The sequence below is a fragment of the Chiloscyllium plagiosum genome, chromosome 9, assembly GCF_004010195.1.
Source record: "Chiloscyllium plagiosum isolate BGI_BamShark_2017 chromosome 9, ASM401019v2, whole genome shotgun sequence".
NCBI lineage: Eukaryota > Metazoa > Chordata > Chondrichthyes > Orectolobiformes > Hemiscylliidae > Chiloscyllium > Chiloscyllium plagiosum.
The window spans coordinates 82,120,113-82,137,017 of record NC_057718.1 but is presented as its reverse complement, the minus strand read 5'-3'; the positions used below and the strand labels follow the sequence as shown (position 1 = coordinate 82,137,017).

At 41.1% G+C, this 16,905-nt stretch overlaps 1 protein-coding gene across 1 annotated transcript in view; it reads right to left on the bottom strand.

Moving 5' to 3' along the window:
• Nucleotides 1-365: 365 nt before the first annotated feature.
• The window catches only part of dzank1 (double zinc ribbon and ankyrin repeat domains 1), a 102,239-nt gene continuing 85,699 nt past the window's right edge, over nt 366-16,905 (bottom strand). Inside the window, exons 18-21 of the mRNA XM_043696847.1 lie at nt 4,981-5,061; nt 4,459-4,586; nt 1,482-1,556; nt 366-973 (exon numbers count right to left, since the gene is read on the bottom strand). Coding sequence (XP_043552782.1) covers nt 808-973; nt 1,482-1,556; nt 4,459-4,586; nt 4,981-5,061 — 450 coding nt within the window. The 3' untranslated portion in view covers nt 366-807. The remainder of the gene's footprint in view (nt 974-1,481; nt 1,557-4,458; nt 4,587-4,980; nt 5,062-16,905) is intronic.

Genomic DNA, 16,905 nt, shown 5'->3' with positions numbered 1-16,905 from the left:
TGCATGCACTGCCAGTGTAGAATTTGTGCTCAACTCTTAAGTTACAGCCTTCTGACCAAGATGAAAATTTGAATCATTGATTGTCTAAAGGTTAAAAGCAACAATGTTACAAAAGTCCTGAAGTAAAATTAACAAGAAACCAGTTGAGAACTCTGATTTCCATAATAGATTCTCTTGCTAATGTCTGACCACACTCTTGTCACATTCAAGAGGTTAACTTGAAAAGCAATGTGTTTGATGTTTTAGGGTTCTTACTAACCAGAAGCAGATGAGGAACACTTAGTGGGAGATTGGATTTTTGTAAACTACTTTGCTGTATTTTATTTTATTTCACAAGACACAATTCTGAAAATAAAAGAAACAAGTTAGATAAAGATTTTTATTTTATACTTATTTAAGATCAACTGCATATCTAATGTTACATTAGAAATGCTTTACTACAAAATGTTTGAGTTCTGTCAAAAAGTAGTGCAATCCTTGGATTTACAGTAGAAATTTTTCTGATTAAATTTATAAAAGACATGCTTGAGGTAAACCAAATCTAAAAGTCAATTTCATATTGACAAAGAACACAAAGACTCGTCTTTCTTCCCTTAGTAGATTATCCGTTGAGTCTTCAAAATATTGAGGGCCTCTTAAAAACATACAGCTGCAGAACGATTGACTTTCTCAGAGCCCGAACTTGCTTTCGCATCTGGAGATGCTTTCACGTCTCGTTGCAAAATGTGACTTCTATAAATGTGTACTTGAATGTTTGCACTGAAAAACAACTTTGGTGCTGGATGTGCCCGAATCTTCAAGGAAGTATTAAAAGACATCCAGGCTGACATGCTTGGTCTTGGAGAATTTATCTAACATTCCTTGTCCCATTTTTGCAGCAAACAGTGAAGTAAGTTGGTCATTGCCATTTTTGACAGCTATGTCATATGCTGTTAAAGCTTTATCATTTTTCTTCTTAATACTTGCATTGCAACTGTAAATAATTGGTAGAAAAATCAATCAGACTGAATTGATTAAGCATCTTTCTCTATCATCTTGTATCTGCTACTATCTCTGCTCAGTTACTTAAGCTGAGCTACAGGTCCAGCTGCTTTGCTAAGTTTGTGTAAATGACCATTGTTTAGGTATGAACCTGGTAGTGGTTTATGGATAATGCACCCCTCTTTTATCTGCAACCCTTCAAGTCACTAATACCACTACTCTGGCCAATTGACACAGAAATAAAGTCTGATGCGGAGTAGATTCGATGGGCCCAATGGCTAATTCTGCTCCTATAGCTTATGGAATACTATACGAAATACCTGTTTTCCTAATTAACCACTTGTTGTCATAAAATCTAATAGAGTAAAAAAATCTGACTAATTATGCCATTGCCAGTTCTTTGAAAGTACTATTCATTTAGTCCCACTGCCCTCCTCCTTTTCCTTTAGAACACTGTCTTACGTAAATTGTTTAATATAGATTCAAAAAAGAAAACCTACCCAAGTAAAACGGCTGCACATTTCACTCCTTGAGTTCCCATCTCAGCAGCCTCATGGAGAGCAGTGTTATTAAGGCTATGTTTGAAGAAAATGACATTTTTAAAATATATGATAGGATGGTGTTTGAAACGAAAAAGAGGCATAAATTTAAATGTCTGTTAGCAAGGCAGAGCATTCTAATGAGCCTTCATTAATTAGGAGAACTATTACATATCGCTGTCTTAAGCTGGGATGCAGTTGCTACATTGAAAAATCTGCAGTCACTCTAGCGTGAAACAGGACATGAGAAACTAAGTGAATTCTGTCTGTTTACATACACAAATCAACTAATCTGAAATGCCAGATTATCTCATTTCCTGCAAGGATTGGCTGGTCCCCTGTTAAGTGTCTCTGTGACCTGCTCAGGGAGTAGGTGTGGAGGCAACAGAACAAGAGCTTACCGTTGGGCCAAGCTCAAAATTAATTGTGGTGGACACAAAAGTGGAAGAGGCTGAGGCCTTTACTGAGTCAAAGAGAGGAAGGTCAGAAGGGTATTGTGAATACTTGGCAAGGAGTGAGGATGGCTTTGATGGGAAGAAGGGGAAGGATTCAAAGGGGTATAGTGGTCACTTGGTGAATGTGTGATCCTTCATACCTGAAAACATACAGAGGACAAGATGGATACAGAAATTATGCAAGATGTTAGTTTGCTGGTATAGCAGGTTATTAGTAAGGCAAATGGAATGCTGATGTTTATTGCAAGGGGGATGGAATATAAAAGTCAGGACGTTTGGCTGCAGCTGCATAAGGACATTGGTGAGAAGGCATCTGGAGTACTGTGTATGCTTTTACCCTTCCTATTTTAAATAGGAAATAATTGCATAAGAAGCAATTTAGCAAGGTTCACTTGACTTATTCCTAGATTGAAGGGATTAAAGATGGAACAGGTTGGACCCATCGGTGAGAGGTGGTTATATTAAAACTTAGAAGATTATGATGGGACTTTCAAGATCTTTATCCTTGTAGGAGAGACTAGCACCAGAGGTCACAGTATAAGAGTAAGATGCCTTACTTTTAGGATCAAAATTAGGTCAGTTTTTTCTGAGTTGAGAGTGTGGTGCTGGGAAAGCATAGCAGATCAGGCAGCATCCAAGGAGCAAGAAAATTGATGGTTCAGGATAAGCCTTTCGTTAGGAATGAGGCTTGTAGGCCAGCGGGCTGAGAGAGAAATGGGAGGGGGGAGGTAGCTGAGAATGCAATAGGTCGATGAAGGTTGGGGAGGTGATAGGTCAGAGAGATGGGTGGAGTGACAATGGACAGGTCAAGAGGGTGGTGCCAAGTTGGATGCTTGGGACTGGGATAAGGTGGGCATTGTTGACCACATAAGAGAGGAAATTGCAGTCTCTGAAGAAGGAGGCCATCTGGGATTTTCTATGGTGGAAGTGGTCATTCTGGGAACAGATGCAGTGGACGTGGGGGAATTGGGAATAAGGGATGGAATTTTTACAGGATGCAGGGTAGGAGGAGGTGTAGTCCAGGTAGCTTGTGTGTCAGTGGGTTTGTAGTAGATTAGAGTGGTGCTGGAAAAGAAACGGAAGGTCAGGCAGCATCCGAGGAGCAGGGAAACCGACGTTTCAGGCAAAAGCCCTTCATCAGGTTTGTAGTAGATATCTGTGGGTAGTCAGTCGCTGGAGGTGGAGATGTCTGAGATGGTCCAGGTGAATTTGAGGTTGGGATGAAAGGTGATAGTGAAGTTGATGAACAGTTCAAACTCCTCTGAGGCAAGTTAGTCTATGGAATGGTTTTCCCTAGAAAGCAGAGGAAGCTGAATCATTGGATTTATTCAAGGCTTAGGTAAATTCTGGATAGACGAGGAACTTCAGGGCTAGGGGGATCAGATAGGAAAGTGGAGTTGAGACCACAACCAGATCAGCCATCATCTTATTAAATGGGGAACAGGTTCAAAGGCAGAATGTCCTGAAGTTCTAGAAGAGAGAAGATGAAAGGACAGGAGTTGCATCTCTTGCCTTTGCATAGAAAGGTACTGTAGGAAAGAAGATATTTGAGATAACCAAGGAGTGGACAGAACAATCCTTTTGGAATGCTGAAAGAATGGGAGAAGATGTTTGGTGAGGGCATTAATTTGAAACTAGCAAAAATGACTGAGGATTACCCATTGAAAAAAGGCTGGTGGATGGCAGATGAAGAAAATGGGACTCTGATCATAGTTCTGGGATAGGGAATGAGGAGTGAAAGAGGAAATTTTGTGAAATGGACTGAATGTAGTGGGGAGCCCTGTTAACCAATTCCAGTGGGACTCCTCAGTTGAGACAAAAGGAAGACATCAGCAGTGCTCGTGTGGGGGTTTACTTCATTAGAACTGATACAATGGAAACAGTAACTGGGGAAATGGAGTGAGGTCTGAGGAAATAAAGTCATGGTGGCTGTGGGAGTGTGTGTGTGTTTGTAGTGAATAATATTTGATGGCTTACCTCCAGGAATGGAGACACATAAATCAAGGAAGAGAAAGATCAGAAATAGACGAGGTGAATTATGGGTGGGCAGAGGCTCATATGATCAAATGCAAGATTGGACCTATTAGACCTTTAAATATGCAGTGGGGCATTGACTAGATGGTTGTTGCTCACTCTAGCCCCCATACACTCACATGTATTGACCCTATCCTAAGTTAAAGTCAAGCCTGCAGCAAACTACCATTCTTGAAAATATTATGCAACATCAAACGCCAGTTTTAAACTCTCAAATGAATGCATAACTTTTTTAAAAATAAAAATTGACAGAGTTTTGATTTTAACTCAAGCATGTTTCAGAATAAAGCAGGATACTTTTAAAGTTCACAAAGCAACTGCAAAATTTTCTTCAGAAAACAACCCGTTGATTCTAGGAATCACCCTGGTAAGCTCTACCCAAAGGCAAAACTAAAACTGTTCCACTCCTTCTCCAGCATAAAGCCCTGAAAAACAGTATTTCTACTTACGGCCCTGACAGTTGGTTAATGTCTGCCCCTTTCTGCACCAACACTGGGACGACCTCATGATGTTGATTCATAACAGCCACAGTTAGGGCTGGTCTGTTGTCTTTGTTGCTGCAGTTTGGGTCTGCTCCCTGGACAAGGTCACAAATACAGAGTGAAGAATTTTGTTTTTAAATGGTAAAGATAATTAAGTTATAAACGAATGCCTTCAGTAGCATAATAGCATCAAAGAACACAAAACAAAACTATTTGGCCCATCATTTCTGTGCCAGCTCTTTGATAGATCCATTTAATTTCCTACACCCCTCATTTCCTTTTTGAAAATTATCATTGAAACTTTCCAACATCCGTCAGGCACCACATTCTAGATTATACCGCTTGTGTAAAACAAATCTCATCTCCCCACTGGCACCAATTCTCTTAAATCGGTGTCCTCTGATTACTGAGCCTCTTGACAGCATCAGTTATTTGTACAGGACAATATGACATTCTCATTGATCAAATATACTGGAAGTAGTGGCTTACTTCATCAAGCAGCTCCTGTACCTCGGAGACTCTCCCCAAGCCAGTTGGTCCCACCTCTTTCAGTAATTGTCTGTCATTGAGCTGCAGGAAGAGACAGAGCAAAACTACAACACAGTTCATTCAGGACTCATCACAGTTTCCAAGAACAGGAATAGCAGCATAAGGGTTATTTTATTAAAATAATTTTCCAGAGGTCTGGCCTAATTTGGAGGTGTGAACTTAAATTCAGCTGGTAGCATTTATTCCAGACTTACTATAAATATTTGTCATCAATAAACTATTGGATTGGCATAAAAATACATCTGATTTGTTAATGCCTCATTGACCTTACCAGGTTTGGCCTATATGTGAGCCACAACAACGTGGGTGATTTTTAATTGTCTTATTAAATGGCCTAACAAATCACTCAGTTATATCAACCACAACAAAAAGAATACAAGATAATTAAAAATAGAAAGGCAACCTTGCATCAACAAAATCACACCCTGCAAAGTCCTCACATCTGCATAAGAAACGTCTTGCTACAGCAGAAAACAACGTTACAGAGAATAGTATACATTTGAAAGTAAGTTAATCAAAGAACTCCCGAAGCTTATCCTGTATAACCCTAGGTAATTGAATCTTTGTACCACAATTAGAACTATTCCACATAGACTGACTTGGCTCTGATTTTGTAAGACCATCAGGTTGGACACCTGCTCCAACAACATCCCTGTATATGTCAGGTCTCTCTGGGAGGATAATCACACGAAAAGTGGTAGCATAGTGGTAGACAATCAGGAGTGAGGCACTGAATTAATTCGTGAAACTAATGAAGTCTCACAGTATCAAATCAAACAGTGGCTGTACTGATGAAGACTCTCTCTAACCAAGCTGTTATAGTATGGCTACAACACGATGACAACTACATTAATGTGACAAACATTGCTTGGGTATGTCCTTCTACAAAAAAGGGATAAATTCAATCTCACTAATTCATACCATCTACTTGCATCAAAGTGATGGAAGGTATTGTTATATTACAATTTTATCAAGCAGCAATCTGTTCATCAATACTTACATTGGGTTCCACTATGAAAACTCACCTCCAGTCCTTGTTTCAGTCTTGGCTCAAACAAGGACAGGAGATCTGAAATACAGAGGAGAGACAAGAGTGACTACCCTTGACATCAAAACGCCCTGATAAAATTGAAACAAATTGAGAAGCAAAGTGAAAACTCTCCAACTGCTGAAGCCATACCCAGGCAAACAAAAACGGTTACTGTTGTTCGAGGCCAATCACCGCAATTCTAAGAAATCACTGCATCAGTTTTTCAGAGTAGTGTCCAAGACCAAAATGTGTTCAGCTGTTTCATCAATGACCTTCCCTCTAACATTTGCAAACTCTTCAGTATCATTAATTTCTCAGATAATGACGCAGTCCTTGCCCACACACAGCAAAACCTGAAAATTGCATCACAGGTAGACAGGGTGGTTAAGAACACGTTTAGCACACTTGCCTTCATTGCTCAGACTATTAAGTCTAGGAGTTGGGACGTCATGTTGAGGTTGGTGAGACCATTTTTGGAGAACTGTACAATTCTGGTTGCCCTGCTATAGGAAGTACATTATTAAATTGGAAAGGGTTCAGAAAAGATTTACAAGGATGTTGCCAGGACTGGAAGGTTTGAGGAATAAGGAAAAGCTGAATAAGGTGGAACTTATTTCACTGGAGTGTAGGAGGTTGAGGGGTCACCTTTTAGAGGTTTATAAAATCATGAGGGGCATAAATAAGGTGAACAGCAAAGGTCTTTTCCCTAGGGTAGGGGAGTTCAAAACTAAAGGGCATATTTTTAAGGTGAGAAAAGAAAGATGTAAAAAAGATCTGAGGGGCAACATTTTCACACAGAAGGTGGAGTGAACTCCCAGAGGCAGGTAAAGTTACAACATTTAAAAGACATTTGGCCAAATACGTGAGTAGGAAAGGTTTAGAGAGATGTGCAAGCAAATGAGACTGGTTTAGTTTGGGAAAGTTGGTCTGTCAGAGAATACAGCAGAATGTAGACAGATTGGAGAGTTGGGCAGAGAAATGGCAGATGGAGTTTAATTTGGACAAATGAGAGGTGACGCATTTTAGAAGATACAATTCCAGAGCAAATTATACAGTAAATGGAAAAGTCCTGGGGAAAATTGATGTACAGAGAGATCTGAAGGTGGCAACGCAGGTCAGTGGAGTGGTCAAGAAGGCATAGAGCATGCTTTCCTTCATCGGACAGGGTATTGAGTACAGGAGTTGGCAGGTCATGTTACAGTTGTATAAGACTTTGGTTGGGCCACATTTAGAATACTGCGTACAGTTCTGGTCACTACATTACCAAAAGGATGTGGATATTTTGGAGAGGGTTCATGAATGGGCAGGGAGCAAAGGGATACAGATCCTTAGAAAATAGGCGGCAGGTTTAGATAGGGGATCTGTAATGTTCTTTGTCTTTGGTCGGCATGGACAACTGGACTGAAGGGTCTGGTCTGTGCTGTATCACACTTTCATTGAAGTGACAAGTGCCAGGAAATGACCATCACCAAAAAGATAATATCTAACCACATCCCCTTGACTTTCAATTACATTACCATTGCTGAACCTCCACCATCAATATCCAGAGCGTCCCCTTTGATCAGAGACTTAACTGAATGAATAGTGTGGCTACAAGAAGAAGTCAAAGGTTGGATAGTCTGTAGTATATTACTTACTGCCTAACTCTCGAAATCTTCTTCGGCTATAAGGCATCATCGAGGAGCATAGGAATACTCACCACTTGTTCACATGAGCACAGATCTAACAGCGCTTAAAAAGTTCTATTATCAAAGACAAGGCAGCCCACTTGGATAGCACTCCATCAATCATCTTACTTTATCAAGTTACTTCCTTCACCACTGGCACAGTGTGACTCTTGTGTGCACCACCCACAAGATGTACTGCAGCAACACAAGACTTCTTTGACAGCACCTTGCAAGCCTGAGATCACCATTACCTTGAAGGAAAAGGACAATTGGCTTATAGGAACACCATCACCTCATGTCACACATGGGACTGACTTGAAAGTTAATGGTCATTCCTTCATCATTGCTAAAGTTGTTCCTTTGAAATACTCTTGAATTCTGTCTAACAGCACTTATATAAATAGTTTCACCACAGTCTGCAATTGGTTCTCTGCCTTCTCTAGGACATGTTGGGTTGTGAATAAATGGAGAAAGTGAGAACTGCAGATGCTGGAGATCAGAGCTGAAAATGTGTTGCTGGAAAAGCGCAGCAGCTCAGGCAGCATCCAAGGAACAGAAGAATCGACGTTTCGGGCATTCCTGAAGAAGGGCTTATGCCCAAAACGATTCTCCTGTTCCTTGGATGCTGCCTGACCTGCTGCGCTTTTCCAGCAACACATTTTCAGTTGTGAATAAATGCTACTCTTGCCAGTGATGCTCACATCCTGTAAATCAATTAATAAATATATTTATATTTCAATATATAAACACAAATTTGTTTGGAAGATAAGGTAATATTACAAGTATCGGGGCTCAAAACTTTTAATCCAAGTCACCTATCCTACTTGCTCCTACCATTCTGCTGTGCTTCTGGTCAAAAGATTTTGTTTACGGAATTATGCCTACATTAAATGTCACTGAACTTATTAGGTGAAAATCTTTAAATATTTGCTTATTTTAAAAGAGATTTTGCTTATTTCTGCTACTGTGGCTATGTTGAATAAGGAGGGAGAAATTCACAACCCTTATAAAATTTGGCACAAGGAAAACAGGGGTCCCAGTCACCAATACCAGGAACAAAGGCTCCAGTCAAATTGGCACTAAAACAGAACAATGATCTGTCAGCATGTCTCTTAGAATATTCAAGCGAAATTCTAGGATTTAAGACCATAAACCGGGAGTTAATACTGAACAGGACTAAGAGCATGCTGTGATGTTGTACCATCTTTCAGCTGAGAAGGTAAAAAGAGATCTCTTTAGGTACACTCAGTTCTGCTATAACGTGGTAGTTCAGTTCTTGTGCAAGTCGTGTTATAAGAAAATTGTGTAATAGCAGCACCATTTAAACTAATGGGGCCAGAATTGCATTGTAACCAATATATGCTTTAAAAGTTTGCACCTTAAAAACAGTGACCCCAATTTGTCACTGGAGTTATAGTGAATTCACATTGACGAAATGTACATTATAGGAGAACAATCTGAAGGTGTAGAGATTCTATTGCACTATTCCATGGTGGTCTGACAACCACGGCCAATTCTAAGTATCTTAATATAAGATCTGCTATCTGTGCTAACTGGTTCCCTATTTCCATTGGTTATTAATTTGTTGGTTATAAAGGATTCTGTCCCCAATTCAGATGCTAGTAGCAATTGGCTTTTGGTTTCTTGATGAATTGTTTGTGCAAAAACCTTTGACAAAAAAAAAATTCCATTAAGAAAATATTTCTACTCTTAGGAAATCCAAATTAAGGGTCATAACTATGAGATAGTCACCAATAAATCCAATAAAGAATTAAGTACAATAGAAATGGGTAGACATAATTCAGGAGAAAGTGAGGTCTGCAGATGCTGGAGATCAGAGCTGAAAATGTGTTGCTGGAAAAGCGCAACAGATCAGGCAGCATCCAGGGAACAGGAGAATCGACGTTTCGGGCATAAGGGCTTATGCCCTGAAGAAGGGCTTATGCCCGAAACGTCGATTCTCCTGTTCCCTGGATGCTGCCTGACCTGCTGTGCTTTTCCAACAACACATTTTCAGCTCAGACATAATTCAGGACAATAATATAAGATGCATTTAAGAGGAAGCAAGATAAGAACACAGAGGAAATAGGAATAGAAGGTTATACTAATAGGGTTATATTAAATTGGTTGAGAGTTGGCTCACGTGGAATATCAATACAGATCAAGTGGAGTGAATGGCTTGTTTTAGTGCTGTAACATATATGTAGTCGACTAATGGTGACAAATCTAACTGTCTCACACTCCCTCTAAGCTGTATGGGTGTGCAAATACACAGCAATCAGAAACGAGCAGATGGAACAAACAGTCTCTGCATGAGCAATGTCTCCTTAACACGTGGCTGCACATTATTGTTGAAACGGTGACGCAGTGCAACAAGCAAAGTACATGCAACAAACAGAAGTTAAAAGGAGCAATGCTCTCTCTACTGTTTTGCTTGAAGAAGTTTCTCACAACCCCTTCTGTGCACTACTTTATACCCTCAGTAAGATCAAACACAATAAACAGGACCAGAATTAGACCACAGGGCCTGCTGAGCTTAGTTCACTGTGCAATGGAAAATTATGAAAAAGTTAAATGAACAGAGAGGGGGAGGACTCAACTGAGGTTATTAAAGTTTCCAAAACAAGTAATAGGATAGAAAGAATGGAAAAGGCCAGGCGTCTAACTTCAGACCCTGTAGATTAGGGGACAAATATGAGAAGGGGTGTAGTCAACATAGGACTGACAGTGTTGCACTTGAATGCACTCAGTATACGAAACAAGGTAAATGTGCTTGTAACACAGATTGAAACTCACAGCTGTGGTGTTATGGGTATCACAAGGTGTGGTTGTATGGGGATCTTGATTTAGTTATTTGATTTGATTTATTTATTGTCATGTGTATTTTTGTCACCACTCTCTGGCGCCATCTTAAAATACAGAAAAATAAACCAAACCATAGAATATAAAGGCAGAAAAGTAAAGAAATAAAGAAAAAGTGTTAACTTTACAATCCTTCTTGTTAAGTGCTCTGTCATGGGCCATGGACCATGGACCTGGTGGCCAGGCATGAGCCCCCTTGCCGTGCCACTCTTCCGTGCAATCTTGCCTCTAATGATACACTTGCCACTATGAGTCCTCACCAATGCAGACGCCATTGATACCACTGGGTACTGTCCCAGCCCAAACTCGACAGTGCCGCCACCATGAGTCCACTTCAGACTCATCTCACCAATGCAGCTGCTGCCAATGCCACTGAGTTTTGTACTGGGCCCAAACCCATCTCTGCCACCACCTCCACGAATCTGCACTAGACGCAGAAGCCTCTGGGAACCCAAACTCAGTTCTGGTGCTGGGCTTATTCATCATTGCCAATGCTGTTGCCACAACTGACCTCTTCAACAAGAGGTAATAGAAAAGACAAAAAATGGAAAAACAAGAGAGAAAAAAAATAGAAATAGTTCCTTAGTGGTTAGCACTACTGCTTCACAGCACCCAGGGACCCAGGTTCAATTCCAGCCGCAGGCAACTGTCTGTGTGGGTTTCCTCTGGGTGCTTCGGTTTCCTCCCACAGTCCAAAGATGTGCAGGTTATGTGCAGGTTCAGTTGGCATAGGAAGGCAAATGCTATGATAGCATTCATTTGAAGAGGTCTGGAATACAAGAGCAGAAATGTACTGCTGAGGCTGGTCAGGCTGCATTTGGGATATTGTGAGCATTTTGGGCACCATATCTAAGGACTAATGAAGTTTGTAACAGTGTTGGCATACTTGTTTAGGTTGGCCACTGAATTCTTGAATATGCACCAGCCCACTGACTCTAAGCAATCCCATAAAAATCGTTCCGTTGCCTCAGACCACACTGCACTACCTTCTGCACAGGATCCTCAGGCTTCAATTTTTGCTTGTAAATCTGGAGGAGGAGCAGGGCGTTGTGATCTGATTTTCTAAAATGCAGGTGGGGTATGGAGCAGTAGGCAACTTTGATGGTTGTATAGCAATGGTTAACGATGTCCGGACCTCTGGTGTGACAGGAGATGTGTTGATGGTACTTTAGTAGAATGTACTTGAGGTTGGCCTGGTCAAAGTCACTGGATATGATGAACAAAGCCATTGTAAGTTGTAATCCTATTCTTTAAATACAGAGACCAAATTGTACAAAGTATTATTCCAGGTTTGATCTCATCGAAGGCCTGTATGATTGTAAATTTTTATACTCCAACTCCCTTGCAATAAAGGCCAACATGCCATATTCTGTTCCTCAGTGCTGCTGTACCTACATGCTAATTTACAGTGTTTCTTATATAACTACACTCGAGTCTCTCTGAACATCAACACTTATATAAGTTTCACATCATTTTTTAAAAATGCTGCTTTACTACATTTCCCCATATAGTCTTCAGCTGCCATGTTGTTGATACTTAACACTGTCTAAATCTCTTTGCAGCCTCTTGTATCCTAGCCAATTTCTTTTGGTTATATTCTGTAAAGAGTGAAGTTCTTTGTTGAAGGCATTGTATAAATACAGAATGTTGCTGTATATGTGGAAGTAAGAAAGCAACTAAAACAGCAAGCATACACACTCTGTTAATAAAGCTGAGCTAATGCTTCCCCATCCAAACAGTTCAGCACTTGATGCACTTGTAAGACAGCAAAGAGTCATACAGTCATAGAGGCAGAGACAGGCCCTTTGGTCCAACTCGTCCATGCTAACCAGACATCTGACATTAATCTAGTCCCATTGCCAATATTTGACCCATTTCCCTCTAAACTCTTCCTATTCAGATACCCATCCAGGTGCCTTTTAAATGTTGTAATCATACCAGCTTACACCACTTCCTTTCCATACATGCACCACCTTCTGCATGAAAAAGTTGCTCCTTAGGTCCCTTTTCAATCTTTCCCCTCTCACCTTAAACCTATGCCCTCTAGTTTTGGACTTTTCTACCCAGGCGAAAGGACCTTGACTATTCACCCTATCCATATCCTTCAAGATTTTACAAATTTCTAGAAGGTCACCCCTCAGCCTCCGATGCTCCAGGGAAAATAGCGCCAACCTATTCAGCTTCTCCCGACAGCTCAATCCCTCCAACCCTGGCAACGTCGTTGTAAATCTGGGCAGCATGGTGGCTCAGTGGTTAGTGCTGCCTCACAGCACCAGAGACCCAGGTTAAATTGTCACCTTGGGTGACTGAGTGGAGTTTGCACATTCTCCCAGTGTCTGCGTGGGTTTCCTCCAGGTGCTCTGGCTTCCTCCCACAATCCAAATATGCGCAGGTCAGGTGAATTGGCCATGCTAAATTGCCCATAGTGTTAGGTGCATTAGTCAGGGGTAAATGTAGGGGAATGGGTCTGGGTGGATTACTCTTCGGAGGGTCGGTGTGGACTTGTTGGGCTGAAGGGCCTGTTTTCATACTGTAGGGAATCTAATCTTTTCTGAACCCTTTCAAGTTTAATGACATCTTTCCTAAACTGGGAGACCAGAATTGCACGCAGTATTCCAAAAGTGGCCCATTCAATGCCCTGTACAGATGCAACATGACCTCCCAACTCCTACACTCAATGCATTGTCCAATAAAGAAAGGCAAGCATACCAAATGCTGTTTTCATTACCCTGCCTGATAAAAATGGGGCCTGAGGTTGCAGCCAGTAAAGTGTAAAAGACCAAAGGGGCAAATGTGCAGCACAGAATCATTTTCAATAAAATCTTAAAGAGCAAAATTGTGACTTGGAAATGGTTGAAGGAATAAATAACAGCATAAAAGTTGAGGTGAACTTACAAACAGTAAACCAACAATAGATTCAACAATAATACAGAACTGCTAAAGGCTAGCATTGAGAAAAACTATATAAAGATATCATCATCTACTTGTATGTTATAATTCCTTTAATATAATAAACATCTCAAGGTGCTTCACAGGAGCATTATAAAAATTTGGCTCTGAGCTCATTCAAGACAGGCAGGATCCAAGGAGTGTCTTGAAGGAATGAAGTGAGTTAGTGAGTCAGAGAAGTTTAGGGAAGGAGTTCTAGACCTTTGGGTCAAGACAGCTGAAGAGGTGGCCACCAAAAGTGGAGCGATTAAAATTGGAGGTGCTGAAGAGGCTAGATTGGATGAACTCTGATATCTCAAAAGGATTATGGGGCTAGAGGAGATTATCTCTCATGGGTCCGTTAGTGAGGTGAGTGTATCCTCCTGTTGTCTTGGAGATGGGTTCATGAGCACACTGTGGAAAGTTGGAAATGAGAGGGACCTAATCAATCCCTGTTGGGTGTTGTGTCAAATTAAAGGAGGAAGATTTGCTGCACAGGGTTTCCAGGACCTGCTGCTGCAACAGAAGTAGCTGCTGGTTCAGTGAATAACTGAGGCCAATACTGTGTCCCAATAAAAGCATCAAAACTATTCAGTGAATACAGTTGTCAACCAGAAGCTGCACCACAGGAAGAATGAGCTAATCAAGAATGATGGAGAAATGGGTGAGGTCAGGTCTTGCATAAGGCATCAGGGCAAATATAGAATCCCTACAGTGTGGAAGCAGGCCATTCAGCCCATCAAATCCACGCCAAACCTCCAAAGAGCAACCTATCCACACCCACCCCATCCATGTAGCTCTGCATTTCCTATGGCTAATCCACCCAGCCCGCACATCCCTGGATACTATGGGCAGTTTAGCATGGCCAATCCACCTAATGAACATCTTTGAACTGTGGGAGGAAATCCATGCAGACACGGGGAGAATGTGCAAACTCCACACAGACTATTGCCTGAGGCTGTAATTGAACCTGGGTCCCTAGCACTGTGAGGCAACAGTGCTGACCACTGTGCCTCTGTGCTGCCCAGAGGAGGCCATGGAATTAGGGTGTTATACTGAGTCAGGATATAACTTGGGTATGAGCCATAAGCTCTGTACAAATAAAAAGCATTTTCTATCACATGGAGTGATTGCAGACTGAGTACACTTTTAATAGAGCACTAAAGTCAGAAATATGGTGCAAGTGTGAATTCTGTTACTTCCGAAGCTAAAATTTAATTTCCCATTGAGAATTTGTAAATAGTCATTTGGTAGTACAGAACCTGAGTACTGCTGAAAAAAAAATACATATTTGTGAAAGGCCTTTCATCTTGCCAATGTAAAGTGAAAATAACCTTCTTAGGTATTTTCTAACAACATACCTCTGGAGCAGGTGGAACCTGAACTTGGGAAACTAGACACTAGTACTCCACCACAAGATCCCAACAACCCTTTCATACTGTATGAGGAGATTAGTCAAAAGGTTGATTGATAGAGGCATTCCGATGGAGAATGAACCAATTAAGATAATGACTGACAATTAATTGTCAAATTTTTTTCAGTAATACTCAAATTGAGAATTTGACTTTGAGTTTTAAAAAATGGCTGAAGAAGTTACGCTGCTATATAGTTAACAGAAACTGCCTGTCAGGGCCAGTTGTCTGTCAATCAGCTGTAAGCAGTTGCCTGAACAGATGCTGATTGAACAGGAAGCTGAGTTAGCAGTTGTAACTTGAATGTGTGTCATCAGCTCTATAAAAAATAAATAATTTTTTTTATAGCATAGAGTGATCACAGAACAGTGCAGAATTAACAAAGTGCTGAAGTTAGCAGTTGTAACTTGTATGTGTGTCATTAGCTCTGTTTAAAATAAATATACTTCTTTATTGTACAGAACAGTGCAGAATTAACAAAGTGCTAAAGCTGGGAATTTGGTACAGACTGGAAGGATGATGTTGATTTTTTTACATTTTCCCTACGGTAGCTGGTAAGTGTTGTTCTTTCAAGTCTTAAATTTATTTATGCTGTTAGTGAGTTGCCTAGTAAAGAAGCATAACAGGGCACCTTGGTCACTTGGAATGCACGGCCTGTGCCATTGAGAACTCCAGAACAATATTTGCCTCCCAGACAATCATGTGTTATCAGGCTGGAAGAACTTCAGCTGCAGGTCCTGGAACTTGAACAGCAGCTGCTGGCATTTGCAATGGTTCACGGTTCAATAAGTGGTCATCCTGTAGCATAAGAGTATGCAGAGAGGGAATGGCTGACCACTGGACAGACAAGGAGGAGCAGGCAGGTGGTACAACAGTCCAAGGAATGGACTGTATTCTTCAACTGGTATTCAGTTCTACAGACTGGTGAGGGAGACAGATCCTCTGGGAAGCACAGTCACGGTAAAGTCTATGGAACAGGGAGGGATTCAGTTGCATTTGAGGGGATAAGGTCTGGAAAGCAATCAGAATAGAAGATTCCATAGCGATAACATTTTCTGTGCCCACCAACTCGATTCCAAATGCTCTGCTGCCTCCCTGGAGCATTCTGAAGGGGGTGGCTGTGGTCAGAAACAGGGAGACATTATACAGGCAGATTGAGGGGAGCTAGGAAAGACAATAAGCAGGAACTCAAATTGCTCCCCGTGCACCATGGCTGTAGGTGAAAATAGATGGATAGAACAGACAATTGCCTGGCTGGAGAGATGGAACAGCAAAGAGGACTTGGAATTCCTGGGACACTGGGAATTTCTGGGCAAGATGGGAGTCTATAAGCTGAATGGCTTGCATCTAAACAGAGTCAGAGCCAGAAGCAATAACCTCAAGGCCATTTTGGGGGTGCTATTGGAGAGAGAGAGAGAGAGCTTCAACTAGTTTGGCAAGGGACCAGGGACCAAGATGTAGCAATAGAGAGGAGAAACAAGGTGTACAGAGGATTGGGAGTGTCAGATAGCATGACAGGATCAGAAAATAAAGATTTTAGGTGGAGTCAGACTAAAAGTGAATACAGCAAAATCTAATTAAGGTTCAGTGCATGTATATACGTGCACAGACTATAATAAGTAAGGTTGGTGAGTTCTACCCGCAAATAACCACACAGGAAAGTGATGTCATAGCAATAATGGTGAGCTGACTCAAAAAAGGGTTGAATTAGGTATTAAATATTTCTGGATACAAGATTTTCAGGCAGAACAGGGAAGGAAAAAGAAAGAAATGGGGTGGTAGTATTGATTAAAGAGAATATTGCAATGCTGGAGAGAGAGGGTGTCTTGAAGGGGTCAAGGACAGGATCCTTTCAGTTAGAATTATGAAATAATAGGGATGCCAGTACCTACTAAATGTATTCTACAGGTTGCCAAGTAGTGAAAAAGATGTAGAGGAGTAGAAGGGCAAGAGTGTACAAGGTCTA